The sequence below is a fragment of the Mixophyes fleayi genome, chromosome 5 (genome assembly GCF_038048845.1).
Source record: "Mixophyes fleayi isolate aMixFle1 chromosome 5, aMixFle1.hap1, whole genome shotgun sequence".
NCBI classification, from domain to species: Eukaryota; Metazoa; Chordata; class Amphibia; order Anura; family Limnodynastidae; genus Mixophyes; species Mixophyes fleayi.
In genome coordinates, this window is record NC_134406.1 from 190,098,639 (window position 1) to 190,123,778 (window position 25,140).

Here is a 25,140-nt window from a genome sequence, read left to right on the forward strand (position 1 = left end):
CGTGTGACAGGTTTCTCTCTTGTCACCATATTGGAATATATAATTGTTTTATTTGTAAGGGACATCTAAGCTCATGATAACTCATGTTCTAACAGATGCAGCTTATTAGAAGAGCTGATCTGAGTCCTACAAATATAAAAAGCGGCCTCACCCCTATCCTGCAGCCTGGGTTACATGGTGATTTAATGTGATTTCATTCAGTCCATGTTACTTAAAATGAAAGTGAGATCTCAAATGAAAGCAAATATATATATATATATATATATATATATAAGAAAAATGGAGGAGGAGGCGCACAATAGTGTAGTATATTGATATAATATTGGGATCACACAAGAACCCACAGTAGGACCGGAAACACCAGTGGAGAGGAAACCAGGAAACAAAAACTGTAATATAACATCCAATATGTAGATGTAAAATACAAGTTACAGCTTATTCTCAAACAGAGTTACAGTGGGTGAACTCGCAGAATTTCCATATATTAAACACCCAGGACACACTTATGCAGATGTGTGCGTACCAGATAGCAAAACTTTTAAGCTTTGTGTACGTAGATATCCTTCATCTGGTCTTCATCAGGAAATCAAACTGAACGAAACGCGTTGAGGCCCACAACTGTACTATCTGAGATCCTGTTTCACTGATCTACCCTGGAGTGACAAGTTGCTAACCTTGGTTGAGTTTCCTGGACTTTTATAGGTTATTTCCATGCTACACTGCTTGGTAAAGAGGATTGGCAGCCGCCTGCACATGGGAAGTGTCTACTGAAAAGAATATAGACTCTATACTGGACTATTGGTGATTTGTTACAAGCGCCAATTGCTGTATCTTGTATTTTTAAAAATTATATATATATATATATATATATATATATATATTAGATGTTCCTTACGAAGCAGACTTGACCCATGAATCCAGTTGGAAAATGGCTGTCTCATGTATACAAAGCATCTTTTAATGTATTGAATGCAAATATATATTTTTGTTCACTTTACTTTTAGAATTTTGTTGCCTGCAATTTCTGTTGCCTTATTTATTAATTAACATGGACTGGGTTAAATGACAGTGTAGTTGTATTAATAGGGATGTGTACACTTTTCTACTGCATAGTACAGAGTACATAAGGACTCTAATAAAACCCAACAGCATACAACATATGGTGGATGGCTGCACTTAAAGTTTTGACATTTATGTATTACCTGTTAAGTGTGTTGTTTTTTTAGTTTTTGTTTTTTTCCATACTAAATTTGGGAGGCCTTACTTCTCCATAGTAAATACCAGTGAGGGCATCACCAAAGTCCCCACATAATAGAGAAATGTGGTTTAAGCTGCACCTACAGTACTCTACATAGAACAATGTATTAGACCACGCTAACAGCCAGGAACTGTGGCGCCTGCTAAGTGTCTGTCAGTGACAGCAGAGTTCCTATGCAAAGGAGAGAAGATGATACACACGTCTTTGGGTAACTGAGAATGACTATACCTTATATCTTAATTCTCAAACAAATAGCAGTAGGACAGGTCGGGTGGATGTGAATGGTTGAAATTGTTATATCCTTAGCAAAGACTCCTATTTTTTAACTGAAAAGTAGGAGTTTTCTCACCGTACATTTGCCATTCCTTTTTCATATTTGGTGCTAAGTGCAGTAAAAATTATAGATATCCATATTCTTGAAGCCTGGAATCAAGGGACACGTTTCACAAACAAAATTCCATCCTGCATTTTATTCAATTCCATGTCACAGAAAATAGCCTAAACTAAGACATCAATTTAGATCAGTAGGTGGGCCAGTCAGCAAGATGGAATAGTAAAAAATACGGAATCTTAGTGTTCAGGCCCAAATGTTTCAAGCAGGCTCTCACCCCTGCGTGGTAATGCAGTATAAAAATATGTTTTGTTTTCTTCAATTCACCACACAGGAAGAAAAACCTAGCTCTAATTACACAAGGAACCCATCAGACGTATATCAACCATGTTTCAACCCTCTTATATACAACATTTTACATCCCTTGTTTAAATAAAATACATCTTTCAATGAGCAGATGCAACAATAAAAAGTACCCAATAGCCACAGAGAATTGAAAAAATATTTGACAAAAGATAAATAAAACATTCTGATGCCGGAAAATAGCCATGACAAGCCACCTTATGTACCTTTTTTAAACAGCCCCATTCTAAACCATGACTAAAAATTCCATTTAATTACATAAGGGCTGCTGGGTGACCACAGTGCAACAGTATTTCGTTTTATTAGCTCATACTGTTTTTTTTCTGCACTGGAAATAAAATTTTATGGAATGTGAATCTGAAATTTGAAGGCAACTAATGCTTTAGATACAAAACATTAATTATGTTAGATGTCTCTATTAATTAAGCTGAACTGCACTTACTTGTAAATAAAATGTCATGTGCCAAATGTATTTTATAATACTTTGTGGTTAATGGCTTCCTCAATACAGATTTTGGTCAATGCATATAATGAGGTAGCACATATGACATTTCAAGTTCACGTTTTCGCCATATTCCAGGATCTATTATGCAGATAATGTAACGGGTAGCATTTGTGCTTAAGTAATAATGAGTGTGATTTCTTTACCAACAGTCCATTTTATCTTTATTGGTGTTAACAAATAATGACCATAATAAAACTGAAAAATAGGTGCATGAAACTAAAGAAGGAAAGTTGTTTTAGAGCAGATTCAAAATTTTGGTTTGAGTAGCTCAAGTATTTGAGTATAAATCAATTTTTTCTATGATTTTTAGTGTGTCGACTCAAACTTGAGTAACGGACCACTGTTCTAGAGCGTGTACTACAGTTTTTCCAATTCCATGCACCTTTTTCTCTACTTAGGTGAACTGTATTGTGCTTACAGTTGACTATAAATCATGTTACAAGTGCCATGCTGCATAGGCAAATCGATTTCAAATTAGCTGAATTTCTACAGAAGCTGGCATAGGACAAAATATTATTTAAGAAGACAGAAGAACTGTTTTAGGTTTTTTTCTTTAGTTGCCTTTGACCCAATGAGCATTTTTAAATAGTTTACATATTTGTTCAATTTGTTTTTCAAATTATAAACAATCTTCCCAAAGTACAAAATACTAAAAGTGCAATAGTATAAATTAAGAGTTTGCAAGCACATTATACAAACATTACCTTTTATTGTACAGTGAAGTTAACATGAAGATTTTTTTATTCACAGCCTCCTATGTTGTGAATACTTTAGAGTGAAAAAAATGTGTCTGTAAGTGGCTTTTCAACCATTGAGCTATTTCTCCACACAACATTTTCTCATTTATATTGAACGACTGTCCACATAGCAGCTACAAATATTTAAATAAAGGGATTTGTTACAGACAGATACTTGCACATGTAAAGCATGCTATCTTCCCAAATAAAATGTCACAATTTTGCCTGCATTGGAATAAACATCACTGGGTTATAGCAAACGAAACTTGCTAAGAAAAGGTCACAAACTGAGATGTACCTAGCTGTACAAAATTTTATTGAAGGATGGGACTTATTTCCTGTTGAGTACCCGCATAATGTTATTATAAATACTACAGACAAGGATACTTTAATAATACACAGTATTTGGGAATACTAAATTGATTATTTAGTACTGTATTAGAATCCTTACAAACAGACTTCAAGATTATATCTAATTTGAACAAAACCAGCAAATATTTTGGCCAAAGAAGTCAATGTTTTTACATGAGTTGAATTTTTTTTTATCTGAAACACACAAAGCTCTGGGTAGCCTGTGTCTGCCTGAAGTCTAATGAACTTTAAGTAAAGTTAAAAGGGGAAAAAGTCCATTCCAGTCAGTTAAACTGCTGAAAGAAGGTACCATGCACAATCTTGCAAAAACATCTCTTCCGCAACCACAAGACTATGCATTTCTGCTATGGGAGAGGGACTGTAGGAATTTCGGTTAGGACACTATGATACATGTTCAAAAAAACTGTACATCAAATAGTACAAGACTTGAAGAGAAGTGACTCGGGGCAGTTTTTATCCTTTCCTTTTTGTAATTGCACTCAGTTTATGCCAATTTCCTTGTTCTCCTCAATAAACCTTGTGAATGGTCGATTTACAATAGAGTCAGAACCCACTTTGTCTATACTAATGATAGGAGAGTTGCTGCCAGTACGTGTTCGGTCCATTCCACTGGACAGGTTGGTTAAGGGTGGCATTGCACTCCCACCTAAGCTGACTGGGAGCTGGGGAATGCCTCCGTTCTGTATAACAGAAATCTCATTGTTTTTCATAGCCAGCCCATTTGTGATAGCAGCAGCATATTGGTTCCAAAAACTAGGGTCAACATTCATTGCTCGAGCTGCCAAATCCTTCTGAAACATTTCAGAAAACTTCAGTGCATCTCCTCCTAGCAAAGCCATGGGGTTTTCCACTGAAAGTCTCCGACCACGTCTTGCAGGAGCATTATTCCACATGTGAGTCCCCATATGGACCTATGTAAAAAAAAAGAAAACAAAGAGTGCATAGGTTTAAGTATAGTCAGTATATATTGAAAACATAACATGTTAAAAAAAAGTGGTAAACATCAAAAATACATTATTTATACAACAAATAAAATTATACGTATTAATTAAAAAGGTTCTATGGTGAACTGTAATATAATAATAAAAAAAATGATTTCTATGTGATATGTCAGAAAATCTTGATACCCTCTAACAACTATAGTGCCCATTTTAAGCACAATTAAAATACTGATTGAATTCCAAAAGTGATATTGCATGTTTTGAAAATGTAGCTTCTCCTTAGCCAGTCATTCCAATTTGTACTGATGAAGTTTTTATACTGTCCTTGGTAGTTTATTTTTTATCCTTATTCAGATCACAAAAATAGTGCTGGCAAATGTTCTAAATTGTCTTTGTGAGGTCTACAATTACATCTTGCAGGTGCTCAAAAATCGTAAAGCCAAGTCTTACTTTATCTACCAGAGAAGTTCCTCTACACATATATATATTGTAAAATAAAGAACTTGCATAACAGACAGCACAAACAAGTTAAGTATTATGCTAAAGAAAACAAAATATATTTTCTAAACCTTCAGAAAAAGAGCACAAGACATGCCATGGCTTGTTAAATATCCAGATGGCCGAGGAAACGTGCCTTGTACCTAGAGGGAGTTGGCAGTGGGCATGAACTCTGTATATCTAAATCCCATAAATATTTCATTCACCAACGGTAAAAATAATAATTTAACATAAACACACAAACATATTTTTAATTCTAGCTTCTATTTGATGTCTCCTCTACAATAAACATTTTCACTAGAAATAATTTACGTCTTTGAAATATTATTGTAATGTTAATGCCAGAGACGAAAAAAAACTACTCAGAAAAACACAAATGTTTTTTACTTGCATTATATGTGCATATCGCAAATAATAAATATCTATATGCTTTTATTACTTAAGAGATATGTAAGATACAAATATCAATTTGCAGATTTGTTTTTTTGTTTGCTTTTTAGAAAATAAAATGTACTTATTTGGCCAAATTACACCTTGTAAGATCATTTTTAAAAGCCTGTTTGAGTGAAATATTTAAAAAGAAAGAGGGTAACGGCTTCAGTCAATTAGGTGCTCACAGAATGTTAAGATTCTAGACTCTAGGGGAGATTACATTTGCCAATTATTCCTAATGGAAGAGTCTCCAAGCTGCATAATGATACTGCTTGTTTTTTTGTTTTGTTTAAAAAATAAATAAATTTGGAAATGACTACAAATTAACACACAAACGTCATTGCACATTTTGTCTACTTAATCCATTACACATTGCAGACATTGTGCTAATAAGGATCAAAGGGACCGAAAGTTCAATCCCACAAACAATAGCACATAGTAAGAAAGGACAATCCTAAATCTTGCTGCTGTAAAAGAAAAATATAATTCTGAACTACGTTCTTGATATCAAAACACATAACATATTTTATACTACACATGCAAATTCAACATTTTTAAAGTCAATTTAGAATAGAAAATAGAAAATCATATAATTAACAATTTTAATAATATTGCAATAGTCATATAAGTCCAACTGTAAAGATAGAAAAATAAAATATAAGTGCATTGTTTAATTATAGCTATCATTTGGCTATCATTAATTTGAAACTGATTCCAAAATGACATAAAAATGTAAATGGCAAAGTTTTGATTTTAAAACTATGGGTCTCACTTACAGTTAGGACCAAGTACAGCTAAAGGCTGCAGATTTTCACCTGGACAAACCGTCTGGTGAAGCAAATGGTGCAAATGCAATTTTCTGCATGCAGGGAAGATACAGCCCTCTTTTCTATCTAACACACAAATACTGGACAGCTTTCTTTTGATGTATGATTTAGAGCTGGGGTGGACCCGCTCAATTCGAAAGCTGTCCACACATTTTAAATTTCCCATCACCATCGCAAAATTGCACCTTCTAGCTGGATTTACTCTTAACTCTAAATTGGGTCCTATGTATTAAAAAAAAATGGAAATAAATACAACACATTGCCGTGATGTTTTTCATCAATAATCTGACAAAATTAGATATTTTCTTTCTTACCCTGTGGCACCATTATAATAACCAACTGCAAAAACCAACTAATTCCACACACACACACACACACGTAGGCAATTACATAAACAACAGTTTTACCAGCATTTACTACAATGTGTTTACAATAAGGAATTTTAATGTATTAAATGTGCCTCTGAGGTGAATTGCTACTAAGCTGCATTTTACAGATATTAAGGGCTTGAGGACATATGTCATTGTCATAACAAAACTGCTATATTTGTTATAGCATTGACCTTCAAGTATTAAACCTACTTGTCTTTATTTTATAGTGAGTGCAACATTTACAAAACAAAATTGAATTTACAGCTATATATAGTTTGTACACTATAGTAATTATGGGTCCGTCTGCAGCATGTGCATACAGTGTTCTCATACTTCCAAAGCATTTAGGGCACAAATAAGGTCTTGATAGTATGTTATGAAATGACAATGACATTTGCAGGTATACAAATATTGAAACACTTTAAATGTAATTGATCTGACAGTTGTTCCCCAAATCCTTTTTCTTTTGTATGACTGGAGAGATTTCACCTTACCTTTAGGTTCCCTTTTGTGGTAAATGCTCTACCACAGATTGTGCAACCAAATGGCTTTTCACCAGTATGAGTACGTTCATGTATCTGTAGTGCACTTGCTGAGGAGAAGGTCTTCCCACACGAATGACAGTTGTGTTGCTTGGGAGTTCGCCGTGGTGGGGGTGCCAGCATAGGAGTGATGCCTGGGCTCATCGCTGTCTGTGGTGCAGCAGGAACCTGGATTCCAGCTGAAAGGTGGGGACCTTCACACAATGAGATCGGCTTGGTGTGACCATTCAATTCCATTTTGATCATGGCAGACGCTGTGCTGGTGACCAGGCTAGTAGTGGTTTGGCTGGGACCTAGAGTAAAGTTGGGTTCAAATAACTGAGATGGGAGCTCTTTCAATTTGTGTGTCAGTAAGTGTTGTTTTAAATTACCCATAGTGGAACACCCACGATTGCAGACTGTACAAATAAATGGCCGTTCTTTAGTATGGCTGCGGTAGTGAATTTCCAATGCACTTTTGCAAGCAAAAGGCTTGCCACAGATATTACAAACAGTACTTTTAAACTTACCACGTTCTCTGCTCAGGAACAGCAGGCTATAAGGGGTCTCCTCTTTGATGATTGGTCTCCCAGGATTCGTGGATGTCAGATCCAGGGCACCTTCAATTTCAGGAGCAGGTAAAGGACTGTCAGACTTTTCTGTTTTAAGCTGTAGTTCTGGTGGCTCTTCTTGATTGATTACATGTGGAGATTTTGATCTTATGCTTCCGCTATGACTATGGACAGGTGACAAAACCTGCATCGATGAAGAGGACTCGGACATTGCTGGACTACCTGCACTTTGGCTCTCAAGATCCCCAGCAGCAGAGGAAGAATCATTACTTAAACGATCACTGTCCCCAGACCCATTTTCTAAGGTTTTCAAACCAATAAATTGCTGTGCACACATAACAGAGTCAATCATTTTCATCTGATTTTCTAAAGCCGCAATACTTGAAATGACAGTGGGAGGTGATGACTCAGAGTATGTCATAAGTGGCTTAGATGAGTCACTTGCTGTGTCTTTTATATCTAGTTCTTCATCCATAGAATTGTCATCAAAGTCCTCATCATAATTACTCATTGTTTCCAGATTCTTTTCATCGTAAGAAAGCTCAGAGTCCATTGCATCTTGGAAGCCCTCTGGTAATGGGGTGTTTGGAATCTGTCCACCCATATGCATACGGATATGTTGCTGCAGGACAACAGCATTCGTAAACTTTTTCTGACAAATGGGACACGAATGTTGAACTCTTAGTGGAGGCTTTGAGCGATGAACACCAAAATGGGTTTTCAAATTGCCTTTAGTAGTAAAAGCACGTCCACAAATTTTGCATTTAAATGGTCTTTCTCCAGTATGTGTTCTGTAATGCATCTTAAGAGCACTCTGACAGCTAAGCACCCTGTGACAAATGACACACTGGTTTGGATCTGTCATCTTTTTATCAATGTTCTCAACTAGTTGTTGCAGTTTTGATGTTTCTGATGTTTGCATAGACTCCAAAAGCCCACCAAAGGGAAACTTTGCTTTGAACTGCTCAGACATAGAAGGAAGCCCAGGGTTTGGGAGGCTTGTTGATATACTAGTATCTGTAAGAGTGGGAATAGATGTAGTAACAGGTGAGGATATTTGTACACTCACAGGTTGTTCTCCTGTTCTTGCTATAGTAGGGGGCAGTACAATGGATTCAGTTTTTGGGACAGCAGTGGTTGCTGTTTGAGCAGATGGTGGAGATTCTGCAGATGTTGCCATGCAGGATTCAGAATGATTTATGATTGGTGAAAAGGAGTTGCACTCACTGGAAGCTGGAGATGGCCTTTGAGGTGATCTGTTCATTGGAGTAATGCTTGGTGACTCACCATAGCTGTTAACACTTGGTATTGTGGGAGGAAGCTGCAACCCAATAGATGTTGGAATTGTTGGTAATACGGGTTTGCTATCTAACCATGTTGTGACTGGTTTTTCAGGAGGAAGAGACATTCCATATGGTATTCCAGAGCTAGTTGGGACATTATCGAGGTATTCTGGAACAGGGTATGGATTCATTTGAATATGGGGGTATTTTTCTTTATGTCTCTGAAAATGAACTTTTAGATTGCCTTTTGTGGAAAAACGATTTCCACATATATTACATTTAAATGGTCTTTCACCTGTATGAGAGCGCAAGTGGATTTGTAAAGCACTGTCACTTCCAAAGACCTTGGCACAAAATCTGCATTTATGTTTAAAAAACGGGTCTTCAGAGGTTGACTTGGTCTCAAATACTGATACATTTGGTGGCTTTCCCTTACGATGCTTCATGAGTGCAGAAAGAGGGTCTAATGCATTAGCTGTTGCAGCTATGCTGACAAGTGGATTGGGGAAGATCACACTATTTGAGGAACTGTGAGGTAGAAGTGGGCTTGACAAAGTGGAGGGCGAGTTGAGGATATTTCCATGTCCAATGGATGGAGGGGTTGAGGAGCTCTGAGGATAAATTGAGCTAGTTGCAGTATTGGACATTGGAGTAGGTGTTACTGATGATGAATTAAGATTAGTTGATAAAGATGTGCTTGCTTCTGTAGGTGTACAAGAGACAGGACATGGTATGTTTGGGGTACTTGCCCCAGAAGCAGGTTGGGATGTATGTTGTGTGTTCTCAAATGATGGTGGTTGATTGCTGGGTATTGATCCTGTAAGGGTGGGTGGGACTACAGGTGTTAACTGAAGGGTTGAATGTGCAGTAAAGCCCTGCAGCTGACTGGGTGCTGGATTTGGAGGATTTTGTGCTGTAACTGACGAGGTCAATGGAGGGCGTAGTGGTTGACGATTCATCATTGCCACCTGACTGCGTATTTGTTCAATAAGTTGCAGCTGGTGAATTTGCTGCTGCTGTAGTGCCATTAGTTGTTCTAGAATCATTGGAATTGCTATAGCTGTAGCTGCAGTAGCAGCACCTGTACCACCTATGCACCGTGCATTCTGTGAAAACTGTGCCACTGCCACCTTTGTACTTTGCAGAGTCTCTAATGTGACATTAGTGTTTGGCATGTTGTAATTAGTGATGGAAGGTGGATCAGGTAACTGAGGTAGAGGAGTAGCAGTGCTTGAGGCTTCTTGACTTGGGAAGTTTTTTTCTTCAGTGGTTTCAACCTCCATGGGTTCCTCTTCTTTTTCTATTTCTTTTATATCACAAGTGTCATTATTTTCCACCTGGACAGTTTCCTCTGCAGTCTCGCTCTCTGCGTGATCACTTGAAGAGCTTGCGGGAGATGGCTCGGGAAAGTCTTCTGGAGCTGCTGCTGCTACATCATCATTTACAATCAACACTAAAGGGTTCTTAGTGCAGGTCTTCTTGTGCTCTAAGAAGTCGTTCCATTTGAAGAATTCAGCACAGCATTTTTCACAAACATTGGTCTCCTCACTTCCACTTCGGCTTTCATTCCCGCTATCACCATCATCTGGTCCTTCCCCAGGTACTGCTGGAAGCAAATGAAAAGACTGCATAAGCTATTAGGTAAAAGATAAACCACTCTACATTAAAACATTTTGCACAAGTAAAATCAATACTTTTTATTTTGTACAAATTACCCCACTTCAACAATTTTCTATGACTCCTTATACCTAGCTAATATTTTTCTTTGCACAATCCATCAAATTATGAAGCTCTATCAATTGTGGATACTGCTTCTTAATGAAATTCCATAGAAGCCATTGATTTCCAATATTTTCATACAATTCACCGCAACATTGTCTGTTGGGTACAAATCAAGCTTTTGATGGGGTCATTAGGATTCCCCTTCAGCATCAAGCTTCATAATTTCCAGCAAAATTAGAAATGCCTTTGCCAGTTCACTTACCATTGCTAAACAAATCTGTAACCTTTTAAACTTGAAGCAGTGTCTGACAGCAGAAGCCGAATCCCTGTTACTGACTTGGTCTCTGACTACGTATCTTTATACAAAGCTGAGTCATAGTAGGTTCCATATATTCTATATAATCTGGATAGGTAAGAATATATTTACATTTGAAGACATTTCTCTGAATTGCAATCATATCTAAAATGGCTAAAGAAAAAAATGCACTTATCATATAACTAACTAAAAATAAATCATCTCCAATATACTAATTAAATAGCCTAACTATTATTAGATCTGGTGAGTTCTTTGTAGTGAACACAGCAATGCTATAAGATCTTAATGACATTAACCTTTGGCCTGAGCACTAAGTACTTTTAAAGACGTTGGAATTTCTATATAAAAATAAAGTACTAATATGCGCAACATTCTTCCTATCAGAAAATGAACATACACTAAATGCAAATTGTATATCTAGTGAAACAAATACCTGACACTTAACTGCTAATCCTCCACAAAAGTAATTGATACTGTCAAATGCCATATTTCGTTAGCAGATAACTAAAATTACATGTTATTGCGACACAGCATTGAGTTCACAGATTTGTGAACAAACTAAGAATTACATATTTAAACCACATTTCTGCTGACATGTTTAAACATAAGTATGCTGTAGTCAGACACACGTTTTGTACCTATTTTCATCTATTCTTATAGAAAGGCTCTTTAAATTATATGCTTGTGCCATTGTAGAAAACCCACTAATTGGTTACACATGTTTAATTACTGTTGTAGGCAGTCACTTCCTCTGACTTGCGTTACCCTCTTGTGCTGAATAACAAGCATGTTTAATGAACAGAATTCTAATTCACACCTGATCAAATAAATAGCTGTGCTGGAATGAGAAATGAACATATAAAAAAACATTTCTAGTATTTTAAAAGCTGCTCAGTAGGAATGCACAGTTATTGCTCAGTAACTTTAATTTGCTTGTCTGGATATTGCAGACAGGTAACATATTTTTTTGCCTGACAGAATAAGAGATAGCAGCAAATAGAATGAACAGTACAGAATGGAAGAGTCAAGTCAAAATTCTCCATATACTGTAAGCATACTATTATGCAATAAATAAATTATTGTTTAATCATTGCTGTGTTATTTACATGCATAAATAAGGTATTTTATTTACAATGTAAGATATAACTTTCAATAAAATATGAACTTGTATTATACTTTTAAGAATTATTTCATTTTCAGTAATAAATGAATTATTAAAAATCTAATATCCTATTTAAAGAAAGATTGTAATTGTCAAGTAATAATCAAAAAATATTTAATTGTATATCCTACAGATCCTCTCTAATTAACTAATCAAATATTTAAGATATGTAGTTATAGACAAATTTTAAGACAATAATATTAATGTTGTATGACTTCTAAACAATTAAATACAAATAAATATAAGGGTTAATAATGAAACACAAATACAAGCGTTAATAGAATATTATTGAATCCTGAATACTAGGTAGATGCATAACAACTAATCAATTTTATTTTACGTGATCTTTCTGCAGCAGATAATAATATAACGCCAACACAATTTATTACCAAATGTAATAATTTACCAAAAAGCATACATGTCACACAGAATTTATTTAAATTTTAGAAAAAATAATGTTCGAGGCTCAATTTTTAAGTTAATGTAACAAACTTAATAAGCACATCTATGGCATATTAAATCTATGGAAATACTAGCAAAGGTGGAAAGATAACACATTTCATAATTAATATTATGTTAAATTCAAACTAAAATCTATTTATTCAAAAGTGAAAAATGTCAATATTATTGTGATAAGTTCATCTTTATAGTGAATTAATAGTTTAAATTTAAAATAATCTTGAGAAAATATTCTTCAAAAACAACATAAAAAAGTTAAATATTTACTATATGAATATGTCATGGAATGCAAGAGTCTTTTACTTTTTCTAAATATTTTATTATATACTATTAAAAAATATAAAAAGAAAAGAAAAGCGTTTAAACTGCACAAATTTCAGATATATATTCCAGGCAGCTTTTCTATGCGAACTGAGGTGCAAACTGCTTTGCTCATTCAAGTATACTTTTGGACCCGCTTAGGCAGCTACATTGTGTGTAACCCAGAGAGCAGCTGTGCTGCATTTTTTTTTTTTTAAATCAAACACACTACCATGTTCAGAATTGGCTTTTTTACAGCAGTTTAAAAATACAAGAGGCATGTTTCTCTTCAAGTGGTTTCCTGTAGAATTGGATGAATTAACACTGCCGGATTTGTTTTGATTTTTTAATGTATTCTTGTGAAACAGTAGTGCGCTGATTTACCTCCATGAACATGCACACGTAAATACCTACTTGTGAACATCATTTACCTTCACATATCAGCATCAGTTTAAGCCATATTGTATAAATATATTTTAAACAAGTGGCTAGTATATGTTTATTACATGAGACAATAATTTATGTTGAACTAAACTAACTATAGTTTTTAACAGCACCAATTGTTTTTAAAAAATCTATGAATGATTAAAATAGGAAACAAAGCTAAATAAACAATTCAAAAGCAGAAACAATGCAGATGTAATTATTTCTAGAAATGTTCAGTAACATAGTCAGCTTCTGAATATAAATAAATTGTTTTATTGAAAAAAATTAAACTACATTGCAATATAATTATATGATTACACCCCTGCTTTGGTCACATATATATTTTTGTATAGAACAAAATATACACTGTACTATTCTGTGCATGTGATACAAAAAATAAGTAAAACAACAAACTAAAAAAACAGCTCATCCATTTAAAAACACATATGTTTTTATCCTATACAGGTTAGTATTGCTCCATTTTAAGGCCGCGATGTGAAGTGACATCTTGCAGTGAACTTCAATTACACTTTTGTTTGATGTGCAGCTTCGAGAAGAAGTCAGTACACAGAACAGGTCAGCCAATACAGATATTAAGATCCACTGTATTTCCCATTAGGTAATATTTGAGAAAGTGAGAAGTGTCACACACACTGAAGAAAACTATGTTTAGCAGGCCTGTTTAATATTTAATTGCTGATCCTGCCCTTAATGGACTTGCTAAATAATAGCTGATATAGCAATATCAGTTTATTTAATCAGCATAAATACTACGTTGAACATATATATATATTTATTTTTATTCTTTTTGCAAACAAGAAATGAATAGGGGAACATTACGTATTGAAGAGATGATTGCAGTGCAGGACCGTGCAGGCCTCTCTGGTAGAATAAAGCAAAGGGTAAAATACTAAGCTACCTATTAGTACAGGAAAATCAATTGTTCAAGCAGTAAATATATGTAAAGGTCACTCTTGTGTACATTCAAAATATTTCAATTTCCAACGCACTGTGATGGCCATAAGAAACAGCTTGTATAATTGTTACTCCTATTCTGCTAGATTGCAAGCTCTCACAAGCGAAGAAACCTGGGCCATTGCTTTTGTAATGAACCTTCTTTACTTCCCCCAGTTATACAGCGCAAAAGGAATTATTGACGTTTTCTTAAACAGTAATATAAATAATGCACTTAAAGGTAAAATTTCATACACTGGATTTACCCATATTTATTATTAAATTGTTATATAGTATATTACAGGAACTTTTATTTTTTAGGGAATAATTATGTACAGCATGTTGCATGTTTCGTTATATTAAATCAAATGGATAAGGACACAAACCTAAAATTATATAAAATTTAGGATGACAGATTATTTATGTTAGTGAAGTGTTAATTTAAATGTTTGGCTTTATAATACTTTTGCTTTTTATTTTGAGATATTTTAGATTTTATAAAAAAAACAATAAACGTTTATAAATTATATGTTGCGCTGGCAAATTAGACCGCTATCTAAAAATTGTGTCACTAGCCAATAACTAACCAATACTAGCTGTATTTAGTTGGCTTTTACATTAAAAGGGTAAAGCACACAGGGTTTGAATTAAAATACATTAATGCACATCTAAACACAAACTACCGAAAGCTGTTTATAAGCATGATAGGCCAAGCTTTTTAGTTATGCTAATATAGGACAATGGATGCAATATAGCCATTCCTGCATTTAATTTTAAATTGTGATTTCATTGAAAATATTGTAACCATTGAATCAAAAGTAACTTGTCTTTTTACAAGATATAGGTGCAACGATACCTACTAGTTACATAAGAAGATGCTGCATTGCTGTATACCTATCCTGCTAGCTGCAAACTCTCAAGTGACATGCAGTCAAGAATAGAAATTGGAGAAACCGGAATCAGGCTCCATATGCAGATGATAATCTCATATCTTATTATCTGTTCTTCTACATAAAATAAATAAATAAATAAATATATCCATAAGGATGTTGCAGCAAATCATTTCTACCTTAGATATTTAGTAGAATACAATAAGTATAAAAAAAGCTGCATTTTTGAATGCTGCTAAATGACTTTCCTTTTTCTTTATTAGTATTTTACTGAATTCTAGAAGATTGTTTGAGGACATTTTGTTTTCTTGCAAATTAAGTCTTTTTTTAACTCTTTATGATGGCTGTGATTCCCATAAAAGAAGATGAATTATCGCATACAGAGACCAAGCTGTGAAACAGGAGGAGACAAATAGAGACCCCTACTGTGTTCAACAATGTAGATGAAATTCCAGTCTCAATAGAAATTTTTGCCCTCATTCAAAGACCACAATAGTTGTCAACATGACATTGAACAGTGGAGGGCACTATTGCTATGCACAATGTTATAGACCTAGCATATTTAGATGAATCTTTTCAGTGGCCTAAATCTCAGAATTTGTTAAGTAACAACCACCTGTGGCATAGTCACCAACTGTCTTCTTTTTTTAACGTTTGTAATCATGAAAGCAATCCATTAGCTACTTAAACACTGTGTAAATAGAGGAAGGCTTAGTCCTCTACAATATCATTAGCAAATACACAGATTAAAAAGAAACACATTTTAATATTTAAATATTGGCTATTATTTAACTTGTTGTTTTTTTTTTTTCATTTCTTGGGATTTTGTATTTGTATTGGATTTTGCAGACAGATGTCATATTATATATTATAACTGCATTATTTTACAAATCCACAATTTATTTGAAAAGGATATTGATACATAAATATGTTCATTTAAAGATACAATATTATGATCTTTCTAACTAAAATGTCTTAATTAAATAACACATTACAGTAGTACAAATAAAAACATTTTGCTTACATGGTATTTATTTATTTAATAGAATATTAACTATTTATGGAAAATAAGATTATTACTTTCTGTTGCTGCAGTTTACACTTTTATTTTTGTATTGTTCTCTTCTCTACTATCCATAGTCATTTTATCAAAAAAATAAATATTGTAATTTAGGTTTGTTACTTATGACAACACGTTGGGGTGCTGTTATAAGTATATATTAGAAATAGCTTTCTACTCCTTTTTAAATTAGACTGATTTATTTAATTAAGTACAGTATATCATGTAAATTATTCCGAAAGATGCTTCAACTACATGTGATTCGAAAACGGAAAATGGGACCTAGCCACCCCAATACATTATATACATGGCAATCACTTGTATTTAAAATGTTACATCTATACTGCACTGCATGTTTTAATTATACACCTAAATATTGATGATGTAAATAAAATAGACTTATGTAAAAAAAATGTGGCTGCTGACATATATTATGATTATTATTAAATGTAGTTATAAAACATGCACATATGCAGTAGAGATCAAAATAACAAGAGATTATACAATATGTGTAGGTCTATCTACCGATCTATCAATTAATATTTCATAGTATACAAAGCAAAAATTTTAATTAGATTTTTAAATGTGATGATTCAAAGAGCAAGTGTTGTATTATTTGTCAACAAGTGCTAAACTATAAAGCAAAAACCTATAACGTTATTCAAATAATAAAAAAATGTGCTATATAAAGACATATATATATATATATATATATATATATATATATATATATATATATATATCAATAAATGAAAATAATAATGTATACACTTTCAGCCAAGATGAATTGTTACATAATTGTCAGTAAAGCTACAAGGATCCGATTTCCCATCTAAGTACACATGGAAATTAAATAGCGCTGAGAGAACATGATTTCCTGTTTAAATAGTCCTATTAAAGACGATCGGCACATGCTAATCTGTGTAGCATGTAGCAGGATCTCTAGGTAACACTCAATTCTAGTGTTAACACTTATCACAACTGAAGCAACCATGCTGCCAAGGTCAACTGCACAGATGTACTAATTGTATTATGAGCTTGACATCTAGTGGCCACCCCTGGCAGGGCAAAACAGGCAAAGGTTAAATCAGCCAGCCTTGTCAAAGCACTTCTAAACACCTACCCTCAGGGACAAGCCATTGGAAACCTGTTGGCACTTCATGCAGTCCCACCTTTTCAATGTCACCAAACAAAATGAATCTCTAGTGTATGCTGGGCATTAATGCTTTGAAACAAGACACTAATAGGCTATTTTGAAACAATTTACATAGAACTGTATTGTGCACACAAAATTCTGAAACGTGACTACCAAAATTGTTTATTTCCAAATTATGCATTTAGAACGTACATGATTATTTACTGCAAAAGAAAACAGAGAGAAGACTCATGATTGTGTTTATCTGGTTATGTTGTTTATTAAGGCATCCATCTAAATTATATATATATATATATATATATATATATATATATATATATATATATATATATATATATATAGATATATATATAGATATATATATATATATATATATATATATATATATATATATATATTGACTTTGTTAGGCAAAAGTAATTGTATATGTGTATACATATATTCAGAAAGGTTCTCAGTGTATATTAACCATGTGAACAATATTTGAACCCAAAAAAATATTAGAAATTACCAGTATGCAATGTTCCAGACTTTCTTTCTTAGTTAAAGAAGCCATAATACTAATATTAACTATGTATTGTCCAAATGTAGCATTTTCCTTACATTGATGAATAATCTCAAGGCACTAGCCAAGATGATAATCATTTAAATTTTTCTACTATATTTGTTATCTCGGTGCTATACATTTAAACTAAGATAACATTATATATATATATATATATATATATATATACATATATATATACATATATATATATATATGGAACAAATAGATTTTACCACCAAAGCTGATGCACATTAGCAGTTGAAAGAAATATCCTTCTGGTCACTTTAAGATCAATGGGAAGACTTCGCCAGGATTAGCTTGACATGATGAGGAAACCTGACCCACTTTTGCCAGATTTCACTCACATTGCATATAAAAGTAATCACTTGTTTAACAAATTCTTAATTGTTAATGGTGTACTTTTCACCTCTGTACTAGCCAGTGAAACTGAAACACTCATCTAAGAACAGTTGTCCATCTGAAAATTCTTTTTTTTTGTTTGTTTTTGGTACAGACTATAGCATCTCATTGTTATTCAGCATTAATCAGAGTGTCTAAGAATGACAAAAAAAAGATGGTTGTCTCTAGCTGTAATATAAATGAGCTTAAATTCTCCCTGTGTCTGATGCAGGCTGCTTCTGAAGTTTCTAAAAGAAATAAATATATTCTGCAAAGCTCTTAATGGGCCACTCACACTGGTTGACTCTCCTGTGTTAAATTTTATCAGAGAGCATATTACTTTAGTCAAACAATATACTAAATAAATGCAACCAATTAACACATGAATGTATTACTTTCAATATAATTTTCCTAAGAAACTGGAAGTTATTACACTAATATTTGAAAGAAATGTAATTTAATATGTAACAAAAACCACATAAAAAATCAATACAAGATTTGTGTTCATATTACTAACACAAACTGCACATCCATAATAAAGTACTACATTTTATGACCACAAACTATATTTGCTAATTGCAAATAAATATATATTTTTTACATTTAAGCAGCCCGTAGCTAAGTATTATAAGAAACAAGTTAATTATAATAAACCATTCATTTAGAAGCCACATTTTATTCTATAATCATAAATGATTTATTATATTTTTTTTATTAAATAATATTATTGGAATAAGGCTATTTTACTAATTAAAAATAGGGTTTCATTCTAGCAAGAATTTAGATCACAAATTAAGTTTAACTCAGACAATGAACTGAAAGACATGAAAAACAAGGAATTTGTTTTTCATGTCTGTCAAGCATGTAAATAATACAAAATGAATACCAACTAGAATGTAAGGGTTGTAAGATGTATAAGACATATGTCTGTAGTGATACACACAATTGACATTTGATCTAAAATAAAAGATTGCATGTACTTTTAATATAGTCTGGATATTTCATGGCATGCAAGGTGTGTGTGCTTTGATATCATTTGTTGCCAAATGGTATGTTAGGGGAAATTAATATTTGCCACTGCCTAAAGTAATTGTAAACAATCACCAAAACAGAGTTCTGCAAATAAACACATATCTCTAACACATATCTCTAACACAAGGAGAAACATTTCTGAAAATACTCTATGTCTACAAAGTTTTTGCAATCTACTTTTACAAATATATTTCTGATCACACATATTTATTTAATTTTAATTTGTCTGGATTCAGATTTTGTTAATGAGAAAGTAAAGTTCACAGTTGTAGAATTATTTACATAGTTTAATTTTTGAGGCTACAGTGAAAGGAGATTTTGAGCTATTCAGAGCTCACAATAATCAAGCTGCAAAAAAAAAATCTTCACTGGGATGCAGTGTAGCCCCTTTGATGGAAAGGCTGTCTTTCTGATTCTGCAGAAATAAATCCATTCATTTGATCGTGTAGTCATTGAGTGCAATACAAAACAAACCAAGTGTAAGAAATGCTAAGTGATGAAGTAAACAGAAAAACATTTCCATGACAAAAAGATCCTTTTGCTCTTAATCTACACACCATATGCAAGCGTTTCTTTTTAGCATATCTCCTGCTCTAATCTCTGGTGACACAGCTACACAGATAAGACTCACTCATAGCCATAAAAACAGCTTTCAAGTAAGATACTTTCTTCCACAAATCCAGAAAACACCAAAAATCTGCTGAAAACTGACAATAACTTGTTCTGTTTAATGGAATAAAAGAGAGCATCTGGGACATGCAGCCTCAAAGGACATGCACCAAGGCCTTTCCTGCACAGCACCTCTCTGTTATTAGTGAGGGATGATAGGGGCACTTTGAGGCAAGGAAGCTGCCCAATTGTCGCACGCAGATGGCAGATGTATCTGCTCATATGTTAGGAAACAGTTTTTAGTATCTGTTACTGCGGTGGACTGATCTCCTGTGACTTCACTAAATTTGGCAGTGATAGACCATAAAGTTTACACATCCAAGTGTATCGTATATTTATTATTTGTGCCCTTACATAGGGCCTCGCATCCTGTATAAATACATCGCGGAGCATAGGCTAGGATCTAGGACGCACACTTATCTCAACAACAAGCAATTAGCGCTTTTGTTACCTCTGATGATAAAACTAAAGTAAACTGCGGGGAGTAAGGAAAACTAAAACATTAATCCGCGATTCCTGTAAGAGAACGTTGAAAATAGTTTTGAAAATAAACATTGTTCTATCCAAGATAAAATTAAATAAAAAAAATATTTATAAGCAGAAAAAAAATCTAAATAAACACCCAGGGATTGTGCTTGTGTTGGTTTCCTGGGGCTGTGGTGCTGGCAGCTGTAGGTCCATGGACTGGAGAGACGAGTAGCAGCAGCAGTCAATGCAGGACCTCCCTTACTCCTCTATGGGATCTGCTACTCTTACACTTTTCCATCTCTCCCTCTAACCTTTTAACCACACGCAGCAGCGCGGCTTCCAAAACAACCCCCTTAACTAGCCCCAAACAGTGGCTGCCCACGGGATCCCCTCACCTTTGGTTGAACCTGGGAGCAGCTCCCTGGCAGAGAGGGCAGTGGCAGGCATTGAAGCAGTCTCTTCTTGTGTGTGCGTGTGTGTCTGAGACATGAGAGTGCTCGATGTTTCCGGAAAGGCTTTCACAAGCCTCGATCTTTCTCCATCTCCAAAACAAGATGAGCAAGCCCCCCCTCCTCCTCCCTGCTCTATTCCCCTAGTACTTGCAGTTGAAGGACACAGACTGGGATGGATACAAGCTCCTGCTGATCACTGGAACTTTTTTTGCAGCTCCTCTTTCTTCTATCCAACAAGGAAAGGTCACCATATACCTATTGAGTGCACTACCCCCTGCCACTAACACACAACCTCTACACACCCCTCACTCCTCCTCACCACCAGCTACTGTCCTCGCAGCAAAGCAATACTGCACTTTACAGAGCTGAGCCCTATTGTCTGCTGTGCAGGTGTAAATAGTGTAAAACTTCTCCCTTATTCAAGAGCGGCGTTGACAGGCTTTAAATGAAATGTCAATATTAACTTCAAACAAATAAAATACTTTTATAGTCTCAAAATATTGAAATGTTGAAAGGGCAATAAAGAAATAAAATGTTTGACAGTGAAATGAAAGCTAAACACAAGTGCTTGCATGGATGGATGAAACAAGAGATGGAAAGAACGATACAGTTTATAAAAGATTACTTTCAGCCAGTTGAACTGATCTGTACTTTTCCAGCTAACGATATGCCAGTGCCTATTAGCCAGTATGTTTGGGAAAAGTCAGGTGTTGAACGGGGTGTTATGGGATGAAAGTGTTTTTTTTTTGTAAATAATAAGGGCAGTGATAGGTAAGAAGCGCCCCCTCCCCTTACCGTTGTTAGGGAGCACCTCAGTCCCGATCTCCTCGTCTGATTTCAGATGCTGGGGCTTGGCTTGCTTTCGACGAGACATGCTGCTGCTGGGAACTGGGACTCGTTTCTGCTTTTTTGCAGATACATCAGTGGCAAATAAAAAAAAAAAATTGTTCACAAATAGTCGAGTTGCAAAATTACGGAAATTAGCTGGTGTCGGTGCGGTGCGGATTGCGCATGTCGGTATATAATTGTGATTGTGAATAATGCATCGCGATTAGCGGCGGGGGTGAGAGGGGATTGGCTCGGGGCCAGCGGACACAGACTGCATATGGAAATGAGGGATGGGCTCAAGCAATTAGCTGCTTCACTCCGCCAAGTGATCTGTCTCCCCTGCACCAGGCAGCACAGCACAGCAGCCCACTGTCCGGGCTACACTTCTTCTGGGCGCACACACATGGAGCATCACTTTTTGGGGAAGGTCACATTCTTTCTTCCCTTTCCTCCCCCTTACTGACTTGTGCTGAGCTTTTGTTATGTTAGCTAGGTCTTGGGTTATTTTTATTTGGGTTGCTCTGGCACACTCCACCCCCACCTTGTGATTTCTGGGATCTAATCTTCTGACCCTTGATGTCCTTTGTTGTGTCTGTGTTCTCCAGTTTTGCTTTTGGTTTGTATTGTGTTTTCCAGTGATGTTTCTGCCAGTGCAGGGAAACTTTGTTGCTATGTTCAAATCTCCTGTAGTTCTGTGATTGTGTTCCTGCAACTTCCTCCCCGCCCCTTCTCCTTTTCTCTTCACTCAATTACTGTTATTTCCCCCCTTCCATGCACACGACCTTGTACTCTAATTCCTTTCACCTTTCTCTCATTCTCTTTTTGGCCTGTTACCCCCTTTTGGAGCTCACTTTCTGCAGTCCATGGGCCAGACTACGAGGAGTCTTCTACAATGTTCTTGACAGTGTTAGTAAGTCCCATCCGCCTGGCGTTTGGCAGGATCACATCCGCGCATCCATCGATCCGTTAGAGACAATAATATGTATTTATTTATTTATTTAGGTTGCTGATTGATTGATCTGTGCACTGGGATACAGATGGAAGTGGGTGGGGTTCTGGGGGCTTGTAAAAAAATCAATTTCAATCACGATTTGATCTAAAAACACAACAGCCATCCAAGTTGGATCTCCTTTGTTTTGTGTTACGGGATGTTAGTGTTGAGTCTTCAGGGGTAGTGGTTGACTTTACCCAAGCAGGGAGGGGTGGTACGTGTTTGCTTCTTGGATTGTTCCTGTGTTTGGTGCAGATGAACTTGTGAGTGGCACAGTCAGTGTGTCAGAGGCTGCGTCCTGTCACTGGCTGCAGTGTCACCTCTCCTATCGCAATGTATCTTCAAATGTGCGCTTGTGAGCCCCTCTCCAGCCGCTGCCTGGACCCTCTGAGCAGCACACTTTCCTCTTACACATCACCCGTCCTCCTGTCTCTCCTTGCAAAGGAGGGGGTGGGCCCTGATGGGTTATGCTGTGGGTGGTGAAGTAGATGGGAGGGGAGCCAGGTTAAGCGAAAAAAAGTGAAGCACTTGTACGTTTCTCACCCTCCCCTCTCACACGCACACATCAGGGGCGTATGTTGGCTATTGAGAGTGGGTGTTAGAGGATTTCCCAACTACTAATATGGAGCATGTGCTAGCAGACAGTAGACATCAGGTAGCTGTATCAGACACCCACTTGATATGCTCATTTGGCAAGGTACCTGATCTTACTTCCATCCAATGCATAGCCAGCCACTGATGGATACTGTGTTGCACGTCTCCTATTCTCCTTTTCTCCTCGGCATATTTTACTTTTAATCCGCTCATTGCCGCAAATGTAACTATCAGAGAGATAACAGGGAAATGCTTTCCCATGACAAGGAGCAGCCGCTAGGATGTACCACACACCCATCTGTGCTTAGTGCCACTAAATACTGCAACTCTTCAGACATTACATGTCCCTGATCAGGGCTGCTATCTAAGCACCATACACACAACCATTATTTTAATTGTTTTAATACTTGTAATTTAAACTTATTTGACATCTATCATTTCAGCATGCAGTGTTTATCTGCAGAATAAATTATATATCCTGTTTCTTCGTCTCTCTAATTTTTTGAATGCATGTTATGGCTACGGCTTACCTGCACCCCCCACTTTCCTACCAGTGGTTTCACCCACGTTACTATTAAGTCACTGGCAGAGTCCTGCTCCGCTCTTCCTGAGGTGACGCCTGGCACACTGGCACTATTGTTTCATAATTATCTGCCCACTTTTATCTTTTATCTCTATACGCTGTAAACCATTTTATCCCAGTTGGAAACATCCTGTCCCTTTCCTTAAACGCTTCTCACTGATCCTTTCCTTAGAGGCTTTGTAAATGTGCAGCTCAATTATTCATGAGGTGTAATTCTTATTAATCATACAAAGGTGTGATCGGTGTATTTGTATTTTGTATTATCAACATTAATCTTGTTTTTGTGTTGTAATAAAAAGAGCAGTGTGTGTGTGTGAAGGGTCTTCTTATTTACGGTGATGGATGGGTAATCGTCGATCTAAACTTTTACTTGTGTCCTAAGGTCAAGTAGCATTAACAGAGTCCAGATAGCTTCCAGTCCGCAGGTAATCGCTGCAAAAGCGGACCTGCTGTTATATCCAAATATTATTACACCCTACTTGTAAATGACATACTAGGAAGGCAGACCTGTTTTATGGATAAAGAATGTTTTGTATATGTACATTCTGCATTATCTGTACGAAATAAGCATTCTAGTATTTGTAAAATGTAATTAAACGTTCCGTATAATATCTAGCGTACCAACGAGCCAGTGCCAGTGTCAATAATATTATATAGCGCATTTCATCATCACTGGACGTTGTAATTCCAAAACAAATTAGATGGGGTTGTTACAAATATAACACTGTATATATATATATATATATATATATATATATATATATATTTATATATATAGCAACGTGCTTTATTTGTATTTATTTTTGTTTTCATTTCAAGCATTTAAGTAAATGGCTTATAAAGAAGGCATTTACTGATATGCACACTGACCCTGGGAGTACTTCAGGTGGTAAATATTTTATGAACTATGCTGATTTGGGATAGAAACTGTGGAAACATTTACTCTGCCTGGTTCATTTTGTGTAATTACACCCCATTTCTCGGAGAATGGAATAACATGGAATGCAGTGTGTACGAAGTTTACCTACAATATTCGGACTGTCTGAAGCAGACGACTTTTTTTTGTCTATTTGCATACCAGAAGGGTATAATGTCTGTGTTTAATGAAAGCCTCTGAAGTC

At 35.4% G+C, this 25,140-nt stretch overlaps 1 protein-coding gene across 5 annotated transcripts; it reads right to left on the minus strand.

Moving 5' to 3' along the window:
- Nucleotides 1-3,146: 3,146 nt before the first annotated feature.
- SALL3 (spalt like transcription factor 3) lies at nt 3,147-23,312 on the minus strand. 5 transcript variants are annotated; one of them, XM_075213204.1, is made up of 4 exons: nt 21,819-23,312; nt 7,687-10,614; nt 7,130-7,470; nt 3,147-4,477 (listed from the first exon to the last, which is right to left on the minus strand). In XM_075213204.1, exons 1-4 carry the CDS (start codon nt 21,895-21,897, stop codon nt 4,046-4,048), a joined length of 3,780 nt encoding a protein of 1,259 aa, XP_075069305.1. In that variant the 5' UTR covers nt 21,898-23,312; the 3' UTR covers nt 3,147-4,045. The 5 variants fall into 5 exon arrangements, with proteins under 5 accessions (XP_075069305.1, XP_075069304.1, XP_075069303.1 ...); XM_075213203.1 differs by having other exon boundaries at nt 7,687-10,617; nt 21,819-23,311; XM_075213202.1 differs by lacking the exon at nt 21,819-23,312 and adding an exon at nt 20,967-21,448.
- Between the last annotated feature and the right edge of the window lie 1,828 nt (nt 23,313-25,140).

Excerpts from the sequence above, each read along its gene's own strand:
- SALL3 (XM_075213201.1), bottom strand. The coding sequence starts at position 21,060 with ATGTCTCAGACACACACGCACACACAAGAAGAGACTGCTTCAATGCCT. Across the intron at positions 10,618-20,966 it reads GCTCCCAGGTTCAACCAAAG|CAGTACCTGGGGAAGGACCA; the intron begins GTGAGGGGATCC and ends ATTTGCTTCCAG. Across the intron at positions 7,471-7,686 it reads GTTCCTGAGCAGAGAACGTG|GTCCCAGCCAAACCACTACT; the intron begins GTAAGTTTAAAA and ends ACTTTACTCTAG.